Source organism: Venturia canescens, chromosome 6, assembly GCF_019457755.1.
Source record: "Venturia canescens isolate UGA chromosome 6, ASM1945775v1, whole genome shotgun sequence".
Lineage (NCBI taxonomy): Eukaryota > Metazoa > Arthropoda > Insecta > Hymenoptera > Ichneumonidae > Venturia > Venturia canescens.
The window spans coordinates 6,241,583-6,267,200 of NC_057426.1; the positions used below are offsets into that span (position 1 = coordinate 6,241,583).

At 45.0% G+C, this 25,618-nt stretch overlaps 2 protein-coding genes across 2 annotated transcripts in view; one reads left to right on the forward strand and one right to left on the reverse strand.

The window, feature by feature from the left end:
* Window positions 1-25,618, reverse strand: part of LOC122411957 (pancreatic triacylglycerol lipase-like) — a 64,934-nt gene that overhangs the window by 20,504 nt on the left and 18,812 nt on the right. Inside the window, exon 2 of the mRNA XM_043421102.1 lies at window positions 1,342-1,486. The gene's annotated coding sequence lies outside the window, so the exon portion shown is untranslated. The remainder of the gene's footprint in view (window positions 1-1,341; window positions 1,487-25,618) is intronic.
* Window positions 10,494-12,714, forward strand: LOC122411959 (uncharacterized transmembrane protein DDB_G0289901-like). Its single transcript, XM_043421104.1, has 4 exons — window positions 10,494-10,591; window positions 10,712-10,757; window positions 11,281-11,673; window positions 11,870-12,714. Exons 1-4 carry the CDS (start codon window positions 10,586-10,588, stop codon window positions 11,878-11,880), a joined length of 456 nt encoding a protein of 151 aa, XP_043277039.1. The 5' UTR covers window positions 10,494-10,585; the 3' UTR covers window positions 11,881-12,714.

The window sequence follows — 25,618 nt, forward strand, 5'->3', positions numbered from 1 at the left end:
GTTTTACGTAAATTGAATACCCGCGAATCCATTTCAGCAGGGTGTTCGGCAACATCAACGAAGAGAGATATCCTCCGGTTTTCCTGACGATGCGAAGAATCTTGCGTGCTCGCGGGCGCTCGAAAACCGACGAAATTTCACCAGCAGCACCAGCTGCGTACTCGGGAGATCGAAAAATACGTTGGGAAAAGAAGCCGGAGGAGGAAGCGAGCACACGAGCCGCGATCGATTCATAGGAGGAGAATTTCGCCCTCTCTGCGAGGCGACCCAGGCGTTGGACAGTTAAGCAATATACACTCGTCCAACTTATTTTTATTCTTTTGAACAAACTCTTTTGTACTGCTGCTTGTTTCGGGTGTGGGAGAATAAATATTAGCGGAGGCGAATCGAATCGAAGGCTGCTAGGACTCACGACGTCGGTGATTTCGACCTTTTTCACAAAAGTTGCTGCGCACACTGAGAAAAAAAGTCATTGGAACATGGAAATGTGGCATTACGAGGTGCCAATATGTTCATCGCAAGGTTAAGCATGATTAAACGAACAAAATAGTTTTCGATCAAACTGCAGATTCATTCTCTCCGAAAAGGTTGCAGTTAAGGGGGAATATCAGTCTGAAGAAAAGAGCTTGGGCGCAAAAGAGCGTTTGTAGGGTCCAAGGATAGCAGACTAAGCGGTGAGAACTTGTTTTATGTATCAATATTTAAGTTACATCATTCAATTTTATCCTTTCGAAACTTTAAACGCGTTTTTCTCGAAACCATGTTTTTTGAACTGGTTGACAGCGTGACTGGCAAATTTTGTCCAGTCGACTTCATTCAAAAAGGATTCTCTTCACAAAACTTATCGCTATCGTCGAATCGTAAAGTTTTTTTTAAATTGTTTAACTTTTTTTTTTATTAACTGCAAAATTTCTTTTCTGATCAAAACTTTCAGATTTCCTACGATCCTATTAACAATCTTTTTGAATTTTTCACTTCGCAGATGCTTTTGCTGTGGCACTTATGCTGACAACCGTCGCAGAGTCTTTTTTGAAACGCCATTTTGCGACCGCTCCTCCGCTTAATAAAATGTACTAAAAATAAAAAAATAAATGCCTCGTATACTTCATTACTTCAATAATGAAAAGACAAAATTTCAAATAATTCGATCGAGCCGTTTTTTTTTTTAAAAAAATACCTCATTTTTGAACCTGTCACACTGGTATTCCCCCTTAAATGAAGAAAACTCTTTCAATAACATCAATTACTATTGAATCAACGGTGTTTTCATGTCAGTGTAACTTTGTAAATAATAATGAAGATTGATCGTGTCGTTGTAGGAAGTTTGAAGCGAGAGCGTACCCGTCGCGTCGTCTCAAAACCAACAAGCATCGTCCTCGGTCCAAGTTCCAGCCTCCTAAGATGACGAGCGACCCATGAAAACGTCCAAGAGCTTCCTTTCTATTCGATGAATTCCTGCCGCCGAATTTAGGATCGAGGTTAAGCCCTGAAAAAATGATAATCAAGTAGCTTATTACGTGATTGATTGATCAGCTATGGAAAAAAAGCGAAACGAATCTTCGCCATTTCCTCGAGAGAAACGTTCGCGCGAGCAGCACGAATGATTCTTCATCGTTGTTAATTGCTGGAAAACGAAGAAAAATGGATAACCAATGAATCGCGATGAGCTTGGGAAAATATTGCTCTTTGAAGGAATCATTTTTTCCAATATTCTTCTCCGATCATCGCAATTGATCTTCGTGTAATTAAAGAAGCGTTAAGCCTCGGAGCTGCCTAACATCGCTGACCGTTTCTATTCACGTGTTTATAAACACGCATCGAGCGCGATATCTCGAAAGAGTTTGCCAATAGTTTGGTAACCAAAGGAAGCCCAAGTGGGGAGGCATTCTTCGCTATATTTATCGAGCACAAGGTGCTCGGACTCTCGTAATCGCGATTAACGTCACTCGCTCTTGTGGTCGCGAAGATGCGCCTGATTTGCAGGTTTACATTAGCCACGTATCCAGTCCACGAATGTGCTAGGCCGGCACGTCCAATCTCCGCGATCTTTCGCGCATCACATTCCTAGTCGAAAACTTCGGCTTACGCAAATTCGGGGATCCAGCACGAAATCTTATGAAATGACGATTGTTTCAAAAATTTCATGATCGCACTGCTTCCGAACAAGAATTTCGGATGACGCTGAAGTTTCCAACGTTGGAGTCCAACGAAATGATCGAAAAAAACTCTCCAATAATTCCAGTAATTCTCCTATGTTGTTCCCTGCCAAATTTGCGATTCGTAGTTTTTCAAGCTGCACCAACGATTCATGAAATAAACAATTGGTGAATTAAAAACGTTTTTTTCGTTCATTTCGTTGGAGTCCAACGTTGGAAACTTCAGCATCGTAATTTCGGGAGGAATTCTGTTGGATTTTTTTGCTTCTTGGTCAAATTTCCCCTGCAGGGGAAAAAGTGAAACGATTTTCCGAAATTTGTTAAAAAAAATCTTTCGTTTTTTCACATTCCATGAAAAATTGTTGGATAAAGTCAAATTTTTTGAAAAGCTCGTAAAATTGGCGGACTTTGGGCAACTTTACGAGATTTTGGAAAAAACTATTCGGTAAACCGAGAAAACACTTGCGCACGAAATCGTTCAGCATTTGTGAAATCCTGGAAATATCGTTGTGGCCGGGAATGTATAAAGTAAATTATTGTATGTGAAGTCGAAAGGTAAATCGAGTCGCGCTTCTTCGTAACATAATCATTGTAAGTGCTTTATGAGACTTTATTCCGAGTGCGCATGTGTACCGTCCTCGTTGTGCAGTCAATTCTGCCACCGATTCTGCAACATCGTAAAGAGACAACTGGAGCCTCCTCATTATAAATTCGTGTTATGACATTGCCAGCTCTGCGTGAATCCACGTCCAGTTTTTTCGCTGTCCTTCGTTATTCTCCGAGAGGGAAAGGCGATCGAGAGCTTGCCAAAGGGTGCAAGATTTTTCTAAAAATATTGAAATCAATTTTTCGAAAATGGTCATGAAACAAAGCGCGATTTTTCATCGACGTCACATCGATCGGAGAGCTCAAAACCGAGTGAAGTTTTTCGGCGTCGTTGCTCATTCGATATTCTGTCGGCTCATTGACGCGATAAATTTTGGAGAATTGCATTCGAGGTAAAGTTTCGCTCGTTAAGAAAATATTTAACCCGTCCGTAATCCAATGTTATAAACATCGCTCGAACGTGACGCAACGGAGGGGAATGGGCGGATTGAAATCGAGACGCGCCGCGTGAGCTGAATTATATTTGAGCAGAAAAATTACGCAATGAGAAGATTATGAGCGTGCGAAAAGAGACCTTGAGCGGAAAGATTTGAGCCTGAGATTCGTAAGGTTTTTGCACGCTGCCATGAGACTTTGCTGGTCGGTTTTGTGAGAAAAAATCTTGCGGTTTTCAAGCAGGAAATAAAAAATCCCCCGCTTGTTTGAATTCCTCGGAAAAATGCGCCTTCACAAGTACGAAAAACGCATTCGACGTCGATTCAAGTCCGAAACTCCACGCAGCAGCCGCCGGTTTAGAAAACCAGGAATCAGGAATTTTGTCATTCGAACACAGAAAAATATCCTCACGCGCACAATCACTGATTGCAGTCACGACAAAAAGTTTATGGAAAATTAGGCTAAAATCCAGTTTTTCGACAAAATACAGCGAGCCTGGGAGGGACCCAATGAGGAAAGAGCGCGATAAAAATATTTATTAATCACTTCCCATCGAAGTCTAGTTTACTGAAGCGAGCGAACGAGTTTTTCGTCCATCGTGCGGTAAACAATGCTCGCTACTCTCCGGGCGAGAGTAAAATAACGCGGCGTAGAAGTCCCTGCATAAGGTAATCTCCATAAAGTTCCGGTGATTTCGGGTGCAGCATTCGCCGATTTTTAACGAGGGTCTGCGGTGAAGGGAACGCGCGTCCGCGGATGATGTGCGAGGCATACGAAGCGATCGCGCCCCGGGATGGGAAATCGTCCATGTTTGGAGAAACATCGTTACGTAATCGACGTCACGAGCCCCGTGTATATAATTGGAGCATGCTCGCGCCGAGCGGGTTCTGCGGTGCTGCAACTTCCGCAACGCTCTTGTCAGATCCTATCGACCTCGTACAGGTTACAAAGTAGTATGGCTTCGATTAAATATCGAAGTTGAGGCAGTTGCACGCAAGAAGTCTCGATCATTGGGGGCTTGGCGTAGGTTTTAATTGACCGAGAAAAACTGCATGAAGGTACCTCGGGCTGAGACTGGAGGCAAAAGAACCGAGAAACTGAGTTTCTTAGGCGAGCATGCGGAGTACGGAATTGCGGCGATGTAAATGGTGGTGGCCGGGGGTCACGATTTGCAAATTTTTTGTTCTCGAGTTCCTCGGCAGAGATTGACAAAGGCGCGAGTGTCGTCACGGGCGAGGAGTTTGAGTTTTTTTCTGGAGCTTTCGTTCGTTCGAATTGACAAAGGAAAATGCGAGGAGGGCGAAGAGTTTGAGTTTTTTTGGTAGTTTCCTCGAGTTGAAATCTCGACGAAGGAAAGACGAGTTTCGAATGATTTTTCCTCCTCGTATATATAGAGAGGACGAAAGAACGGGGATGAAAGGAACGAAGGCCTGATCGATTCTCGGAGGGGCTGATCTCGTGGCCGATATTTTGCACGGGAGACGCGGCGACGTCTACAAAGACGATACTCACGGTTCATTTGGCACCCGGCAGAGGATATTTCACTCCGTTTCTCCTCTCCGCAGTACTCGAGTACGGCTGACAAGGCACTTCTTCGGCCAGCAAGCAAAGCTCTCGGCACCCTTTGACCACTGACCAATTTAGCCCTCAAGATTTTCGCCATGCGAACGGAAAATGGGGAAAAACTTTTGACCGTTCGTCCGTAGCACCTAATCGCTCGCGTACCAGCGAGATTATTATAAAATTCGTACAAACACGCTCAGCCGATTTTCATGTGTAGCGAAAACATAAATTAATCCACTCCAGTGGCTATTATTGCTCTTCCATTCAGAGACCCCAGTCGAATGCTAGGAAAAGCGCCAGGTTGAGTTTCAACAGGCCTCCGATATTGTTTTGTCCGCCGGATTCATCCAGACTAATTTTTCGTTCAAAGGTACCGCGCGAGACCCTAGAAGAGACACATCGAGGAGCAGAGAAGAGCGTTAACGAGGTTCGAGACCCGGTTAGAGAGCGATTTCTACTCTGGACAAAATCTACTCGAACACCGCGTAGGTTCTCAGGCCCTCACGATCAACAGACACTCGAGGACCCTCCATGGATTCAGCCTACCGACCATTCGAGAGGCTCACTCGATGCGTGTGGCATTCGCTCGGCCGCAACTCCGAGAACTTTCAATGATAAAACTCCCAACAACGTATTTCCATCCCTGCGTGAATTCCCCTCACGAACAAATATGACAAGTTAAAAAAAGAAAGAAAGTGAAACATCGATTGGAGCGAAAAAGACGATCGAGCTTCCATGCGATGTTTCTGCACCTACTACAGACTTGTGCACAGTTTTTTGTCTCAACACCTTCCACTGTTGCTCAACCAAGATTTCTACACCGCAAAGAAATTTTGGTCCAATTAACTTAAGTATGATTACTGGCGAATCAACTTCTAGATTTGCTCGTTCGATTCACACCAACATAACTCGCTTTCTCAGTAACCAACACGTAATAATCGATTATTCGGAGAATTTATGTTACGCAAACGATCGAAACGTTTGTTGAAATCGTTTCGAAAATTATACTCTTGATTTACACGACTTTACGAAAAAAAATGTTCTTGTTGGTCCTAAAGTTCGTTTCATGATTTTGTCGTTAATTATACACAAAAACGAAGAAAAAATACTCTTGTTTCATGTAAAGTTTGCTTTTGGAATGGTAATGATAATAATACTCATTTTCATGTTTTCGTAAGAATTTTCATGAAGTTTGATACATTCAAAAATAATCCGGAATAAAAGTGGGGCTCTTACATTCACACAGTGTTTGCGTAAGTGATAAATAACAATCAGGTGTTTTGTAGAAGCAGAGAACATAGATTTACATGGAGCAACAGGGCTCGTGTTCATTGTTGAATCATTTTCCACTTTTTTGTAAGCTAGTTTGATAGTTGAAATTAATCAAAATAATATAGATTTATATTTGTATGGTTTTATCAGGTTTTTATCAAATTAACGAAAATAACATTTGTAATTGACCAATTTTTGATTTCACGAATCATTGATGTAGGACTGAGTAACTACGAATTGAAAATTAGTCAGGTAACAGAATTGAACAATTACTGGAATTGTTGCAGAGTTTTTTCAGATCATTTCGTTGAACTTCAACGTTGCAAACTTCAGTGTTATGGTTTTATTAAAAAATAAACATTGAAATCACTGATTTTTAAAGATATTGTTCAAATGTTCGTCTGGATACAAAAGCAAACTTTTTCATGCTATGTAATTTTTTTTCGTTCAAATATGATCTAATCTACCAAAATTTCATACTTGAATGTCAATGTCAAATATTGCGTTGACCCGTGTTATTTATATGAAATCGCTCAATTCGGCAAACTTGTAACGAGGAATTTGATCGAGTTTTAAGTAAAAATAGAGAATAGAAAATATTTTCGATCGAAATTTTCGAATTTTGTGTGAAAGTACGGTAATCGAAGTTATTTCGTAACTTTTAATCATCGACGTGTAAAGTTCGTCGATGCTTCGTAGAATTTTGATAAAAAATTTCAATCTTTCAATAAAAACTACGGAATGGTGCGGATAAGCACCAGATTGATTTATTCATATTCGTATTCCCTTGAATGCTCGAATCTTAATTCAACAGGCGTGTGGTCGAGAATACAACAGAATTTATAGTGCTTTTCATATTTTTTGATACTTATGAAGGTTTGATCCCGAAACAGGCGATTTTTTCGGCCCATTCACCGTGCATTTGATGAAAACGTGTCTCCCTGCTTTCGGATTCGACGTTCCCACGAACAGGTTCATTCGTAGGGTAGTATCGAGTGCCCAGTGGCTGGGTACCCTCGCATGAAAACACAACCCCTCGTTACTATAAATCTCGGTCCAATTTGTCGGGAGGTTGTGGTTCAGCGCCTTCGCCAAAACGATTTTCTTCGGCGCAGGGTACGAACATTTTTATCAGGGATCGTTCGAAGGCAGGAAAAAAGTAAAACGTATCGACAAATTTTGTTCTATTTTAGCATCATAAAGAATCGTCTGGTGAGTTTTTTGTTTATTCTTTTAGACTCCAATCGATGGGTACCAAATCCATATTTGCTTGAATCTAGAAATACTTCAATCGTAATAAAGAATGAAGCAGAAAATGAGGGACGATTAGGGGATCGTGGTCTGCGCAGTTTACGATGATTTTTAAAACGTTCATCGAAATATTCGTCGTTTCCGGGAAAGTGTTCGATCGTAAATACAAAATTGATCGTTCCTTTTCACCGATTTATGAAAGTTGAAGGAAGCACGATAAAGAGAGCGGGGCTGGTGGGCCCGGTCGAGGGGAAACAGCAGCGAGGAGTAGTTCCAGTTTTTTTTCAAAGGAAAAACAGGTCCATCGTGACGTCTGATCGCATAGAGATTGTTCAATAGATAAAGAGAGCGAGAGCGAGGAAGATGAGAGCGAGTTTACGAAAAAAGTGAAAACATAGCGTAAGCGCTCTCAGTTGGCAGCGTCCTCGTTCGCAACCAAGTGCATAGAGTGCAATTTACAATGTCCGTAATGCCCCAATGTGCACCCGCCGCTCTTGATTACGCGATTACAGAAGAAAGAAAAAGAAAGAGAAAGAGCGAGAGAGAGAGAGAGAAAAAGTTAAGAGACTGGTAGCTCGCGCGTTTGTGATCTTGTACGACTGGATGATGCCCAAGCCGTCATTTTTTTGCCACGAATATTACACGCGTAATGACTCACTTCGCAGGAGCGTTACGATGGTGTGAAAGGTCAGCCAGGCTTCACGAGTGAGGCATTCATCGTCTTTTCTGATCTTCATTCCGAGGGACATAAGAAGCTGAAAATTACAACGTTTCTGCATATCGAGATTCATGACTGTCGGACTGTTTGCAGGATTCCTTTTTTTTTTTTTTAGTAGAAATGAACTTTTGCGAGTGTGCGTGCTATGGATCAAAAAAATGCTTGATTTGCTTTTGAAAATTGTACAATCCTCTGAATTTCGGCTTACAATCAAGAACTTTTTTTAATTTTTTGAGTGTGATTGTCGTCGGAATTTCATTGGAGCACGTTTCTTTGCTCTTTTGTTGATTTGGTCAATTACTTGTTGGGAAATATTCGAAAAATCCCCCCTTAATATTGCCGACTGGTTCGTTAACGAGAAAATTCATTTGCAGTTAAAAATTTTGCGTCCTAGAGCCACCTACATTCGACGAATTTGTATCTCGATAATTATGGAAGAATTTGAAAAATATTTTTTTTCCACGAAGTACAAAATTTGTAGGTTTTTTATAGTATTTTTTTTACTGAAATTTCTGGCTTCGTATATGAAGGTTTTGAAATTTTAGACAGCGGAATTTTGTACTTCCAACTAGATGGAAGTTGCTAGTAAAAAAAACCGATTTCATAGTTATTGGATATTTTTTATTTTTATTGTCGCTCGGAGCGAAAGCAGAGACGATAAGACTACGGTTTTGCACACACGATGATTTTTTGGGTCACTGGACCGGGACCGGAGAAGAAAGAAGAGGAAAATCAAGTAAGCCTGCTCTTGATCGTACGTTCCCAAACAATTGCGCAAGCTCTTACATCCCTCGGCTGACCTACAAATTATGGGAAATTTGTGTTTTTCCATTCTCTTCGTCATAGAATCCTTGTACCTCTCCGGAACTACTCTCCATGGAAGCACATGATTGCAGGATGATTTCGTATCGTTTTTTCTTATTGAAACTGCGTGCAACTTTGCATTTTACGAGCCCATTCTGTCACCTCAACCGCATTTGCCTGATTTCCATGTTCTTGTGAAACTTCGAGAGCGTCGTTCGTAGCCTTTTTTTTTCAAATGCATTTCGATATTGGACGATTGCACGAGGGCTAGGAAAACTACGTTTCCTAACGCTCGTCTTTATTCCTAATTTTAATAAAATTAAATTGTCTTTTTTTTACGATGAATATTTGTGACTATGAAGTTTGAGAAAATTCTGAGAGTTCGAAGATTTTCTATTTTTTGGGGAAAATCCTTCAACATATTTCGCTCCCCACGCGGACTTCATTTCCTGTCGCATCGTTATCACATATTTACTTCCGTCTTCGCGGAGATGAGATAACATTTAATAAACTCCTCACAGTCTTCGATGATGCAGTCGCAGCGTTCCACTGGGGATAAAACGGCTTCTGCGGTAATCGCGAAGGTGAAAGGCACGAAGTAAGCACTGTCTGGCCTTCTCGTATTTTACGGGTCCTGCGTTTACACATTTATTTCGTCTCTCTTCTTCTCTTTTTCGCTAATGAATTCGGTTCTCTGTTTCAACTCGATTGTGCGGTTTTTTCGAGTTTCTCCGAGCCTTGAGATAAGCCTTTCGCGGCGCTGAGCCAATTTTTATAAAACGATATCTCAACCTGGAGTTGCGATATGGCTGATTAGAGAAAAATGGTCGTGGTCGAAGAAACGTTTCGAAGGGATTTCGAGGTGCAGGAATCCAAGGTCAGAACTTTTTCTTGAAAAAATGAGGTCGATCATCTCTGCAGAAATTCCTTATGAATGCTGTCGAATTCGGCGCTCGAATCGTCCACGTTGCCATCGGTTCTGGGCTTCAAAACATGGAAAGCCAATTTCCTCATTCAGGCCACCGGGGAACCGAAGAAATCCAAAAACTGCGAGCATTTTTCCCAACCCGATAAAACTCCAGCGAGGAAAAAACACACGCAGGAAATTGATCGTTTCGGGCTCGTGCCCATCCGCCATCTGACCTCATCCGTTCGCAAATTTCCCTCCAACCCTCAGGCCTCTTTGCGTCCTTCTTCACCTCAATCGATCTTTTCTTCTCGCCGAAGCGTCATCACTGGCTCTAGGATCCGAAGAACAATGCTTCGATGACGACGATAATTTTGTTAACAATTCCAAGGAAGAGTGAGAGAGTGAGCGGCATCTCGATTGCGTAGAGCAGGCAAGAAGCGTTCCCGAGTCGTGTAAACGAGTGTAAAGAGTTGGAAGATGAGTGAGGTTGTTGAAGAAGCGCCGGTAGTGGGGGAGTAACCACATACAGAGTCCAAAATACATTTTACCTGCGAGTGCAACAAGGTGAAGGGGGACGCGAGCGAGCGACGTATCGCTGGGTCCCCACCCCTCCATCTGCACTGATCCGTGTTCGGATGGTGTGGCTCGCGGAGGAACTTCTTGACGTCGAGTTTGCGCGTATTCATTTGGAAGTTCGCAGAGTGAGAGGGACGAAGAAAGAGAGTGTAATGGATCGCGCAACAGGAAAGAAAAGGGCGGGGGTCCTCGGCGTTGTCGGGAGAGAAGAAAGGCACGTGAGCAATCGTCGGCTACCAGACGTTGGTATAAAAGAGGCTGCGCGTCTGGTCCGTGGCATCAAACACCTCGAACATGAAGGTACGTACAGGTAGACGGTAACCATTTACTGAGTCCGATCAGCGCGTAGGCAACAAAACATTATTCGAGACCGTCTTCGAAGGCTCGTTCACAATCAGACTAATCGAGTGATCGTTTCAGGTGCTTGGACTTTTCGTACTTCTGGCGTGCCTCGCGAACGCTTATGGTAAGTTTATTCCTAAATCGTTTGTGGCTCCCCGACCCGAGAAATCATGCAAATGATCCTTGGCCTGTGACCTGGAAAAGTACGTACTCGTTGGTGCGATATTATGAAACGCAGCTCTGTCTAATGGCGCTTGAGACGTCGTGAAGTCGAGAAGAGCGTGCGAACGATGTGGTATCTCGATACAACTTGTACGTAATCTACAGGTCGCGCCATAATTCCTACTCGCATTGAGGATCCTCGAAGCGAAAGTGAAATTCCTAAGAAAATATTATTCTTCGTTTCTCTTCCTGATAGTTCGGAGAATGTTTATTGGGAGAGGAAATTGGCTGAAATTTATTTCGAATTTGTAATTCCTGATCGAGTCCAATCTCTTTTATGCACTCCGGGAAAATACAAGCTAGAAAACATTGACAATCGGCTCAACATCGGCCAACTCCGAACCTCGCTTGACCGATTGTCAATGTTTGCTGAAGGCTCATCCGAAACGAAAGTTCGGTTGCTTATTCTCGTTTGTTTCCACCAGCTGGGGTTTGGTCCAGCGGGGGTGGAGGCGGATGGTCCTCCGGCGGTGGAGGCTGGAGCGGTGGAGGCGGCGGAGGAAAAATCATCAAAGTGATAACCGTCAGCGGCGGTGGAGGAGGATGGCCGAGCAGCGGATGGTCCAGCGGCGGAGGCGGTGGAGGATGGCCCAGCAGTGGATGGTCCAGTGGCGGAGGCAGCGGCGGATGGCCGAGCGGTGGTGGCGGGTGGTCGAGCGGCGGTAGCGCGTGGCCGAGCAGCGGATGGAAATCGAGCGGCGGAGGAGGATGGAAGTCCGGCGGTGGCGGAGGAGGATGGAAGTCCGGCGGCGGCGGAGGGGGATGGAACAGCGGATGGAAATCCGGCGGCGGATGGTCCGGCGGCGGCGGCGGCGGTGGTGAGTTTTCTTTTTCCAATTTTTCTTCCGCGTCTAAATTGTATTCCGTCATTGTATCCTGCAGTGTTAATGGGACTCGGAAAGTTACTTTGCTGGTGCAAGGAACCGAGTCGTAACCCCAGAAACTCCCACGAGATAAGCTGCCTCTGCGTTTCTAGTTCTCGACTAAATCCAATCGTCTCTTCGACTTTTACAGGCTGGTGGTAAACGCGTACCTGATTCATTCGATACCCGACGGCCAGCGGTAACGCTTTCAACGATACGAAATCAGCCCGGTTAGAACCCGAACGAAAATTGTAAAAAAATGTACATAAAAAGACACGATCGAGGGGCCTGTATTCTACACACTTGGAAATGAAAGACTCCTGAGCACTGCGAATCAATTTGGACTGTGATCTCGAAATTATTCCGTCATCCCCCGAGGCACTCCATCAAATTCTTCCCCAATGTGATTTAACTCGAGATCGATCTGGTCCACACCGAGAAAAACTCAATAGTTTAGTTTTTATATAAAGACGTGCGACGTGGAACGTTGAAACCCGGCGCGCTCAGCGTCCGGTATGCCTGCACCGGAGACGTCCTACGACTGGAGAGCACACCCTTTCTTTACTCTGGAAAAAGCACTATCGAGAGCCAAGTCAAAGCCGGTGGCTCAACGGACATGTCGAGACCGAGAGAAACGGAGCGGGCAGGAAACGAGCCGCGGAAACACGTCCATTCGGCGTTCAAACCCTTCAAGCCCTCCCTCAATCTCTGCATCACCTTGCCGACGTGGACCATGACAAACACCACGAGCACCGTTACACCGAGCCGCCCGAGCCAGCCCCGAACCCCCCTTTCGCTATCTTCGTTGCATTGTAGCCACTAAAGTTTCAGTGAAAGCGCGCACGAGTGCACAACGCTAAATCCAACGCTCTCGGATTTTACTTGGGATGTATAATGTTATACATGAACATGGCATTTATTCGTGTGTGTTTGTCGGTGTTCATATATACATGCATTGTACCGAGTAATTCGAACCATAAACTATAGTATTTTCGAGCAAGGAGTCTCATTTAAACGCGCCGAATCTTCCTGTTCTCGGGACCTTCTCTTCCTCTCATCCGCTTCTCCGTCTTCTCGTCTCTCTCCCCATCCACCGCTAATACCAGTTACATCTCTTGCCAAGACAGTGATTACTCTCCTCCCCCCCCCCCCAACTCCCTGCTGCTGTACCGAATCGCCGAAAAATCTCCAGACTTGATAGTTTGCGTTCCGGTGATTCGAACCCGCCTCTCTGTGTGACGCTGCAAACGAGAATGACTTCCGGTTCCTCTTCCGATCCCCCTTTTTCCTCTTTTCTTCCTCTTTCGCGTTTTTTCCTTAGTCGAGGATAATGCACGATGCGGAATCGCAGCCGATGCCCCCACCGACGTAGAAACATGATCTTGGCGCAATGTTGATACAAAGTCGAACATTAAGGTGATGGATCACACGATCACAGACCAAATCCACGACGCATACTAAACGTCAATTTCTATTAAGGTTTTTCGTTTGTCTTTTCAGAAACTGAGGCACGCACTGGTCGCGCAGCACATTTCGATAAACTAATGCGTCGATAATTTTGTTCAATAAATTTTCAAAAGCTTCTTTCTCCTTCGTTTCATGATCGATTTTCATGCAACAAAGCTCAAAATGTGCGTTTTTTTATTGACGTTGGACTGACATTCGCCAAATTACGATTCGATTGGTATTCACTGAGTTATTCTACGATTACTCAGATGGTAATACAAAATACACAAAAAAATCAATATTTCAAAACTCCCTGGTGTCAGCTCAATACTGTATTCACAGTTCAAGTCTCAACACAATTGGTTGAACGGTGGGGCAGAAAAAAACTCCAATTTTTCTCCATTTCCCAATGACGTATTTTCAAAATTCGACATCAGATTTCGACCGAATTCTGTGTTAGTTTGAAATTTTGGTCATCGGTTATGTAACAATGGGAATCTCCACAATCTCGTAATTTGATAGTGATAATAAAACCCGATAAATTTTAGATTCGTTGGGAAACCAGATCAAAACTCGCAGTGCTGTGCGTTCACTGACAAATTCGGTATTCGGTCGTCGTTTCGTTGTTCTCAGAATATAATGCCAATGCATTAGCGCGAGCTCGACGAATTTCCATGCTAATCGATATTCGTTCTGTACAGCGAAGGAATTAGCGGCGAATGATGAATGTGCCAAAGAAAATTTAGGCGACGTACGAGCTAATCGGCAAATTGCTGCCAGGTCCAAAAATCACGGCCAGCAAATTCGGTTTCCACTTCTGTGTGGGGATGTGAAACGTAAGCGTTTTCAGGCATTAATATAAACGCCGATTGGACACGCACTTGGAAAGCTAATGCACCGGAGTTATGGGCGAGCTCACAACCGTTCAACGTCGATGGATATCGTTAATTAAATCGCTAATGTAATGGAGCAACGTATACGCGGAGCGCGTACGAGCTGCCACTTTTATCATCGAGCTTTTCCTCCCCTCGCTCCATCTCACTTGCTCCCTATGTTATAGGACAAATGAAATTCCACGACTGATTTTTCCTCGATCGAGCCAGTCGATCCCGGAAAGCCTGAAGCAGCTCGCTCAGCCTGGTACGAGGCAGCCGAAGCCAGTGCCGAGTCCTGACGCTGATTTTGGCTCGTGTACAGAAACAAATTCATAATTAATAATGCAACGAGGATCACGAGCATTCCACGTCACGCGAATTCGATGGCCATCAGAATCTAAAGAATTTTATAATTAGGCCAGCTCTCATGAATGCGTTATAGACTCCGGGGCGGAATGAAACAAATGGTGCTTGCTCGTGATCCTCGTGGAATATTCCATCGCCTCGATATATATTCGTGCCCGGAATATTATTCGCGAGTCACACACATACGCAAACAGTGTAGAAGTGAAAAAAGTGAATTCGGTGTAAAATACGATGTAAAAGAAGGTTTTATTCCTGGTGTGCTTCGGCCTTGCCGCGCGCGATTTTGCCGCAGTCGGACCAAAACCTCGGGAAATCCATTCGTCCGTCCGTTCGTGAATATCCCCTTCCGGCTTGATCCCACCGGTGCGCTCTTTTCCCCGGGGACGACGACACCCTCGAAGCCCTACTCTCACCCCCCCCCCCCCCCCCTGCGGCCCGCGCTCCTCTTACATTTTTCATTACTTTTCATTTCTATGTGCCCGGCCAATTTATATGGCGTCGCTGAAACCGGGCGAAAGAGGCAGGAAGGCAAAAAGAGAGTAGTGAAGCAATTGCGAAAAGCGCCTCGCACTAATTGGGTCCTTCAGATATACCAACGTCGTCGCTCCCATAGAAGATTCGTGACGAGTCCCCTCCCCCTCACCAGCTCCCTCTTTTTCTCTCTTCGCTCCTCCTCCAACCCACGAATTTATCACGCCATTATTACAACCGAAATAAGCAGGCTCTTAATAAGACGAACAATTTTTCACACTACGAGTAAGCCGAGCCAACTGCACCCATTTTTCTCGATTCCTCCTGGCGACATAAATGCCTGAAAAAATCTTGCGATTTGGACGATAAATTCAATCATGAGCAGAGCGACACTGGAATGTGATCGCTGGGAGGCAAAAAGGCGCGAATGTGTTACTCCCGTGGGAAAAATCGCTCTCCAGAAATGTCGCGAGAGAAATATTTTCGAGCCCATTTTCGGAGAGTCGTTACCATTGGCGAGAATGGATTCGCGGTAAATTAGCTTTGAACTCGGCGTTTTGTCGAGATCCCAAAACACTTGGACCTGGAATTTCCATCAACGGAGAAAAATTTATGAACATTCTTCGTTTTGAAATTTATTCCCTAACAAAATTACCACCGCGCCGGTAATTAATGGCCCAATTAATTGCGAGCAATATCGCTTTGACGGTGCTTAAAAATCATGGAAATAAATGAGCGACTCGAACTTGATAATTTTCGGTCGATCAGCCTCCCACGATTCGGATCTACTTGAATCTATACTGAATATTTCAAATCCGCAATAACGTGACATCGGTCGACTGTTGACACGTAGGACATCGGGCAACATATGTGCAGTGGAAATTTAAATATTTATACCGATATCCGTGCGTGCTGGCCCTCGAGCGCATTTTGGCATTTATCGTTCTGTCTATTCCATCCGGTTGTGTGACGTTGCTCGATGACGACGAGAGCAATTAAATTAGGCCAGATTACCAATTACCCCTTTCGCTGCCATGTATGGCCACCAGTACTAACAAGGCTGCATCACTCCCATGCATTTATTGCCCTAATAGCTACTGCATGCGATCTACAAACACACAAACATATCGATGCTTGCCTGCGAGTACGCAGGGTCTTTAAAGCCGTATGTAAAGTGATCAAATTTAGAAACTTGCAAGGCTCCGCGAGAAGGGGAATCTTCGAGGACTTTTTTTCCATGAAGCATCGTTCAGTGGATGTTAAGGTAGAACGGTACCTCTTCTGCGGGGCAGACGGTGAGAGGGGTACTCCTATGCTTTAACATGGAAAGCCTCTCGTCTTACCAACTGCACGTGAATTTACTCTCTGGTATTCAATTTACATGAAAAAATGATAATTGTGTATTTTAAGATGAAAAAATGACTATTTCAATGATAATGTTCCTAATTTTGGGGAAAAAAAGCTGCTTGTTTTACATTTCAGAATATCAAACGTTTGCTTTGACAGCAGCAATGCAGGGTGTTATAGTTTTAGTTTTTGACTGTTGGCTGCCCTGCTCAAGCTCGAGGGCAAGCTGTAAGTCGCACTGTTTATATACAGCTATGTGAGAGTGCGTTGATCGATGCGACGTTGCCGCGTTTGGAGCTGTGTTCACCAGAGGAGAGAGACAAATTTTGTTTATTCATTTTCTTTTGCACATTGCGGATAAACGGTATACGGTGAAACCACTGAAAATTTCGCGAGAGTTATCTTGACAGTTGTTTCGTATACTAGTGTTCGTTTAATCAAAAAGTGTCTTTTTTAGCAGTAGTTTTTCAATGTGTTTTTGCGTTTTTTACGCTTTTCCATAAGATCCAATGTAAAAAGCTAATTCAATTTTCTCAGAAACGGTATGATCGAACCCGTTAAAATTTCGCGAGCAAATAGTTTACACTTTCGAACGTATCTATCAATGTGCATCAAAATCCCTCTTTTTTGATACGTGTTACCATTCCACCTTAATATTTTAGTGATTTCGGAGCTTCGTTATGTGCAAAAATCCTTCGTTATTTGGAATTTACGTTGAGTGTTATCAGACAAGCTCGCAAGTCACGGCATAAAGTCGCTGTTTATGGGAGGAAAGGAGCCCAGCAAGTGGACGCGGATTCGGACTTCGCATCGTACTCTGGGACATGATGCGTCCGGGTGTGCTTCCCAATGGTACAATTTTGAGGTAGGCTCGATATGGGAACGTTAACGAGTGAGATGCTTCGAGGCCGAAGAGGGAGAGAGCGAGAGAGAGCCAGCGAAGAGGCGATGTTTCAAACCCATCTGCGATCCTCTCGGTATACATTCCGTTGTAACGGTCTCCATCTGCATATCCATTTGTGTGTGTGAGCGCAACCGACAATTGTAGCGCTGCGTTTGCCTTTCCCCTATAATGCATTTGAATGTGTGTGTGGGTGGTCATACACATCGAGATTGAACAGCTGCGAACGTATACATCGGTCCTTAGCCCTGCAAATACACACACAGACACTTACACGGATGGAGCCGATTACAAATCTCACCAATTAGTGGCAGCCTGGGCGCGAGCGGCTTCTCTATCGGTGGCCAAGTTTGCCCGAAGCCTGCCCACATCTGTATACTTACAATTTGCGTAGGAGCATAAATGGCTTCGTAAGCATGAGACACGTGCGTTAGTTTCCAATTGAAATGCAATTTGGTTAATGATTTTTTGAGTATTGATTCGATGGGACGTTAATTTACGTGTTTTCTCGCACATCTCATTAGAATAATTGCGTTAAATCGTTGACTTTGTTTTACCTTCGATTCATAAAATGTTTCTCGTTTGCTGGACCCGATTTTGCGAGTGCTTTGATCATTTTGTAGCGTCGTCGTGGTATGGACGCTGGACGGAAAATCTGAAAAATTGTCAGTGCATAACGAATCGGGGGGAAATGGTGTCGCGCATAAATGACAAAGACGTTAATTTTTCCTCTGACGTTAATTAGATCGAAGAGGAATTAATGGCTCAGCGTGTATGACGTGAATTTCGTGACGCTTGGCTCGCCCGCGATGCCCACATGTGACGTTTCGACCCGGTCGAACGAGGGGACTCTAGAGCGAGCGGGATTTCTCGTCGGTGTAAAATATCCGCGCGGAAAAGCTCCGGAGCGTTTTGGCACGGAGGTCACTCGAAAAATTCGGATTTCAAGTTGGACAATGCTCGACCGTGATCCCTCGGCGCGAGAGGGAGAGAGCAGGAGCTCGTGTTGAACAATAATTTATTATTCGACACTCGCGGCCGCGAGCGCGCGAGCAACGTAGAACTCGATTCATGAGACACACACGTTGCGCGCATGGTTTCGAGGTATACGAGCAGCCAGCGAGTTTTGCTCCACGGATCCGTGTGCTCTCGTTTCCCGCGGGAACAAAAAAAGCCAAAAAGTCCGGAGGGGTAGGAAAACATCGTGGAAAAAAGAAGGCAAGCGTGCAGCCCCGGATCGTGTCGATGCGGAGCGCACTGCCGCACCAGAAATTGTCGTTACTCTCCAGCTTTTTTCCCCTTCTATTTTTGTTATTGTTACTGTTGTTTTTTGTTAAATTTCAACGAAAATTCCCGGAGAACCGTGCAATAAGGGTCGTGCACCCCCGCCGATATATGCGCTACATTCTAACCGGTAAATGCTGCTGATATATCGAAGGGAATAAAAAGGGAGAGACGCAGAACCGCGCACGGTAGAATTTTCTCGCTCGCTTGCAGAATTTTTTCCACCGTGCGCAATTACGCCCTCGAGCAAAAACCTCGACGGCAGAACGCGACGAGCGAGAAAAAAAGTATGTGAATATGGACGCTATTGAAGCCTGCGAGAGTGCAAGAGTAATTAATAATAAATAATAATTATCCAATATGTGCGCGGAGTCTCTTCGAACGTCTACCTCAGCTCAAAGGCTTTTTCCTAACGATCCCTTCGAGCGGGCAACAACTTTTTAGCCGTTTTTTTCTCTTAATTAATTTATTTATTTCGGTTCGTAAACAGATTCGTCGCTTCTCATAATGATTCTCATTTCTGTTGAATTAATTTTTATTTTGCGCGTCGAACATCGAGAGTCGTACGAGGGAAGAAATTCAATGGAGCGTTCGAACTTTGCTTCGATTTTAACGAACTTGAGTAACAAAAGCAAGACTTTCATCGTCGTTTTTTTTCCTCAACAAATTACTCGAGGAATCTCAATTTTGAGGAAAAACTACGTTCGCATATTTGATTTTTTCCATCAACTCTCCTCCAATTTATTTAGCTTTTTTCTGTGTAACGAATAGAACCAAGGGACGGTCTCCATACCCGTGAAAAATACTGCGAACGAGATAGCACCGTGTATGACAAAAGTTCTGTGAGTTTGGCTCGCGATCGCAGTTTTATTTCGCCATCTCTCATATCATCACCGCGCCGTTCTCGTCGTCGTCGACGCGCGCGTCGTTGCTGCGATAGCATCAATCCACAAGTCTGAAGTGCACCGGGACTTACGGAAATGGAAGTGAGCTCGAAATGAGTCTCTCGTCGTCTTGCCTGCTCGCAGAGTTGTTGAATCGCGTATGTTTTGATTCGACGTTTATATACGAGCAGGAGGGAAAGATGGTTGGATTGCAGAAGACGAGGGAGGAGAATTATGTGCCGAGAGGACACAGGAAGCGTAAAGAGCGCAGTGCATATTGCAATAACTCTTAAGGTCTTTCTTTCATTCTCACCCTTTATCGCGTAACAGTTTTGCTTCGTATTCGAAACTCCGCGCGAGTGCGGGGAGCATATGAGGAGGGATTTTTGTTCGAGTCTCACGACGAGTCCTGCGACGAGTATTTTAACCTCCCATTCATTCTCGGCCCTTGGTCCTTCCATTTTTCTCGTTTATTCTCCCGACTCGTGTCTCATTTCCAACGTACGCGCAATACGAGAGGCTCGAACGAGACGAAAGAGACGTGCAGGAGCAGATAAGAGGCCGCCGCGTGGCAGAGATTGGAATTGTGGATTAAGACGTCTGCGTTGCAAAGGGAACGCAGCTTCGGTGCGCACCACGGAGAAAAGAAGGTGAGCCAGCAGGGCGCTCCGTGGACATAATCGCGGCAACGTAAAACTACGGGATCTGCCCGAGAGACAAAAAAAGAAAGTGAAAAAGAGGAAATATAGAAATAAAAGGAGGAATAAGAGCGAAGGAACAAATGAGAACAGGATAAGAGATAGCGCGAGGGCGACGAGGAGGGAAAGAAAATAAAACATCGCGCGCCCCGGCAGCGAGAGAAAATCCGGCGAAACCCGGAGAAAAATGCAGACGGTACTTCTAGCCGCTAGAGGAAGTCTATCTCGTGCTTCTCAGTTTACTACTCACAGGGTGCCCTCAAAATTGTACCATAATTTAGGAGAATTTTTATTATTCGTCGTGAAAGTTTGAAGAGGAAAGTTTCGATGATTTGTCTCGTAGGTCCCCTCGAGAGACTCTCGCTATCGAGTGGGACGATTTTTATGCGATTCCAAAAACAGCTATCTTCCGAGAGTTCTTATCTCTAGGGCACGAGCCGATTGACAGTGGCTAATTGATCAATATCCGGGGGGCAATGCATCGGAGATGGAAATCGCTGGGGACTTTTATCTTCGTAATAACTTGACGTGAAAATGCTGCGAATGAAAGTCGCGACTTTTGGTACACGCCATATGTGATCTGTCCCTCACTCTGATTATATTCTCGCGCGTCTGCGACAACTCCGAAAGCTCCGGTTCACTGTTGCTCGCTCTCGCTTTTGCTCGTTCTTTTTGAACGTTGACGAGAACGGTTTCCGCGACGGAAGTGAGGATGAACCATTCGTGAGATTCCCTTCCGACTTTTTCTCCTCCCCGCATAAACACGGAGGAGTTGGGACATTGATGAGTTTTCTTTGGACTCTCGAGATTCTTTGGCGTCCCTCTTTTATTCTGGAGCCCTCAAAATCCTCAATGATTTTTCACTTAGCCAGCAGGGAGGATAAAAAAGATGGCGACGCTGAAACAGACCGGCGGATGCGGAATCCGGAGCAGCATGCACGTCCCTTTTTCCCGGATTACGATCCGCGGTGGTTCTCTCGTTACCAAATGTATATGAGCGCGCCCATGCACTCGTTTCTTTTCACGAACTTGTGAATGTGAAGAAAAATCGCTGGGATAAGTAGCCCGGATAGCGGGGCTACTAAGTGGCACAAACATGTATTTGCCTTCTTAGCGAAACGTTCATATTGCAGCAGAGGCAAGTCTTGGAAGTATAAACGAGCTTCAGAAATGAAAGAGGAAGAAAGATCCCGGGGGAAAGAGAAAGCAAAACAGGAAGGCAGGGAGGGAGGGAAAGAGAGGGAACAGGTGAAAGGAAAGGAAGAAGGGCACGACGGCGCTGCGCCCGCTCAGCGAACGTGTCAAAGTGCCGGCCGAGTGGCATTCGCGTTGCACACTCTAGAACTCTTAACTCAGTTCCAAGTTCGACTTGAAAAGCTCAAGTTTTGCACCCTCCAGCGGCCATCGTACTTTAGCCCGTGTATACGGAGGCAGAGAGACGCCAGCGCCGTCGTAGTCGAGGTGCGTTGCAAGGAGGCTTTTATTTTCGGTCGCGAAAAGGAAGAGAGGACCCGGGGGAGAATATGGGGAGAAGGAAAGATGAATGTAGCTTCAGTTTCGCTCGCAGATTTCTTGGCTGACTTCGTTCAGACCTCGGATCCCTCTCCAACGTTTTCTTCGTGTTTTCTTCCCCGTCACTGTCCTCGTCCTCGTCGTCGCCGCCTTGTTGCAACCAAAAAAACTTTTCGCAGTTTCGTCTCGACTCGGCTCCATGCTCGTGTACATACTTTACTGATCTCGCGTATATCCCACTGCCACTGCTTTTCATACCTTTGATATACACTCTTCGTCTTGGAAACCTCCTTCTCCGAAGCTCTAATGCCACTTGTCGCTACGACGACTCTAATTTCGTAATTCAGTAACAAGCTCGTTCGACTTTCGTTACTACTTAATGCAGCTAATGAGATGATTTTTATGTTAACCGCGGTAGTTACCACACTTTCGCCTCGTCCTTCAAACGTGCACTAACGAGATCGCAGCTTCCGAGAATTCTCTTGCCCAAATATTATTTTCAGTACCCACAATAATAGCCGTTCGATTCTTACGGTTTTTCGATATCAAGTTTCTTGTTTTTTCAATACTTTTTTGACCACTCGTGCCGGGAGCTTGACTCTGCCAAACCTCGAATCGTGTTAGGGAGGCTGTTGGCACGTACGCTCGATGGACGTGTCGTTACTGTGCTGGGTTTCAAAAAATGTGTCTGTGATAGCTCCAAGCGGAATGTGCAGGGGATTTGTTGATTTTTTCACTCGGTTTTCAGCCTGGTTCTGGAATTATGTGGGCATCATGAAATACTGAAGACTGGGAGATGCATTTTTTTTGGAAGAATTTAGATTTCGAGTCCCAACGAGAGAATAAATCGTTAAGCTCACGCGAATCTAATGGAAATCGAGAACTCCAACTTTAAGAGTTGAAAATTGGAAACATGCTAGAAATATACAGCGTGCATCTATTCCCGAAATTATTATAGAATCTATCGTCTATAGTCGTCGAGAAAACAATTAACGAAAATCACATTTTTTCAAGGATTCTACACAGACTCCTGTGCACGATTTGGATTTGACGAAATAGGATTCTCCCAGCTCTGAAGAGCCAAAAACGAGGATAATAAAATAAAATTTTTTTAGATATCAACGATGTGTTGAGGAAGCCTTGTTACCGGTGAAAATCACTTGGGAATGGAAACAGAAAAACACTTATTTGAGGTTAACGAGTAACAAGGACACAAACGGTGGAAGGATTGACAACAGCATGAGCCAGCTGGTTTAAAATACAGATATAAATAGAAAATGGCTGTTGTCACATTTTGCTTAACGATTTTATTACGGAAGTACTTATTTAAGGGGTATCATTATATTAAAAATTAATCAATCTCAACAAATGAGTTGCACATAATTTTAATAATTGCGAGAATAAATTTCAATCGTTTCTTTGATCATGAAGGGAGGAAAAACGTTCAGTTGCTTTTTCGGATGACAAGTAACGCATGATTTTTCTTAAGAACGTTGACCTTTTCTGGTCTCCGATGCTTTCGAACGTCGCGTCTAACGTTCCGGAGCTTATGTCACGAGTGAAAAGGTTGGGAAGGGTTGGGGGGCGAAGAGAAACGTCTCGGGGAGTTTGCATCTATAATTTTTCACTTTTACTTTTTTCTCTCCTTTTTATTCGCCCCCCTCACAGCGTCGTCTTCTTATATTCTTCGTCGTCGTCTTATTTTCCTCTTTCTCGTTCGTCGTCCCGGGTGGGGTACTTTACGCGAAATCTGAATTTAATTATGTCTCTTCACGTAGCTCTCTCGGCGCTTGCTACGCTCTCGCGTATTCCGACGTGGCCTATCTCGGGCGGGCATCTGTCGGCCGCTCGCGTTGGAAACTCTTGCTTCGTTCCTCGCTTTCTCTCCACCATTTCGCTCACGCCCGCGAGCTTTCGCGCACCTTTCTCTTTTTTCTTCTCAACACCGCGGCGAGAAGAGAACGCTGCTTTTCTATCCCCGTGTAAGCGCGCGCACGCTCGACCTCCTCGTAGAAACGAAACCCCTAACTCGCTCTCTTGAACTCGCGAGCTCGGCCAACTTACTCGTCGTATACGCTCATCCGGCATCCTCCGAAGGTAAAAGTGAGATGGGAAGTAGCCGAGTCTCTCGCACGCGAGAAAACGATATATATGAGGAATGGAGTGCGAGAGTTATACATGACGCGAAAGCCGCAGGGCTGAATTTCCGTCCCAAGATAGTTTTCCATCGCACTCACTTTTTCTATCGCTTTCTCTGCGGCTCTCTCGCTCTTCAGAGTTTACTTTTCTCGTGACGAGCTGGGAACCTCGAGCAAAAAAGTTTGCAATATCTTCTCCTTCCACATTTTCGAATATATGCATCTTCGTATTGAGGAACACTTGATGTCAAGCTGGGCGAGGAATAAAAAAAAAATTTGTACTCTTTTCAATTTATTTTTCTTCAATTTGTTTTTTCTTTGTGTCGATTTCAATGATGAAATCCGCAATTATTTTGCGCCTCAAACCTGCGTTTGTGCCGGTTCTTCCTTCTCCGGCTTATTTCCCTTTAGTTTTTTCACCCTCCGGCTCAATATCGCTGAGACTCTCGTTCGGTTTTCCTAATTCGCGGGGCCTCGCTGCGACTGCCTTCGGACTTGCCACCCTCGCATTTCGCAACACTCTCACTCTGCTTCTCCCTCGAGATACTCCTGCAGCGGTAATTAAACTAATACCAATTATGAGAGCCGATGACCGTTAATTAATGGCTCTCCCCTCGGCTCTCTTGGTCGCACTCGCCGGATGCGGCCTCTAGCACGCCAAGAGCTTCTCCGAGGTGCGCTCCGCTCCCCACAGCTTTTTATGAGAATGTTAACTGGCCCATTGAACTAATTGCAAGAGCTGCAGGCATGGGTCACGTTGCCAATGGGGGGAAAGTCATTTTATTGAAAAATCAGGCTCAAAATTGAAAGCCTCGGAAACAGTCGGGCCCTTTGCCATCGTTTCCGAACGCGCAGACACACATAAGTAACATTGCTAACTGACGATCGATTTATACCAACTCGATTTTCAGCGATTTCATATGAAAAGTTCGTTTCATTTGGGCTTCCATCGCGTTAAGATTGTTATAATCCTGAGTTTCGAGATTCCGGAATTCAACACGAAGTCAAAGTTCCAGCACAAACAATTCTCGAAGCATTGCCTCCCCCCGCCCGATCGCAACGACGACGAGTCCGCTGATGTTGGATTTCTGATCGAGGGTTAATTCAAGAGAGAGAAATCTTCTAAGAGAGCAAGGAGCGTTATGTGCTGCATGTACACACAAAGCGAGCCGGGTTTATGCGGAGGGTGAGATCGCGCACAGAGTGTTGGAGCAGAGGCTCGAAACGGGCTTAAAGCCGGGTGTTGCGTTCTAATTAAACGTAGGAACGTGTATGTACGTTACGACGTACATATGATCTCGCAATGGAATCCGAAGACGAGAGGGGGTGGGAGGAAGAAGGAGGAAGAGAGTCGGAGGGGAGAGGTGAGACGAGAGAGATGGCGGCATCGATTACCCAACCAATTTGCTTAGGGATTGGCTCTGGTGTCGGGGCTTGTAGTACGGTCGAGCATTTGCCGAGCTCCCCCCCGCTCAGCCGGGTGCGAGTACCACCTCGGGGATTCCCCGTTCTCGCACCGGCGAGACTCCCCGTCCCTTCGCGTCTCGTGCGAATCCGAGCAAACTCGTCGCCGTGTCCCGAGGGCGCGAGAGGGAGATTACGTATCAGGCTGATACGGGGGGTCTCGTACGTAGGCACCCTGGCGCCGCAACCTCGCCAACGAGCGAAACGCGTATAGTTTAAGGATTTTAAGATGCCCGGAGTCTCGAGGCTCTCGGAGTCATTCGAAATGTTGGAAAAGAGAGTTTATCCGACGGAAAAAGGGGGAAATGCGAGCTCGAGCGCGCGCCTCCGCGCTGAGAACAAGTTCGGGGATTATTTATTCTCGAAAATCTATTATCGCTGAGCTGGTAAATAAACAGCGAGGAGGGTTAAAGGCGAAAAGGCACCGGGGAAAAGAGAGTTTCGCTCTCCTCGCGCACGCTCCTCAGGGACTCGAGTTTATGCCAGTTTTTCTCAGACAACCTCCCACATTCGA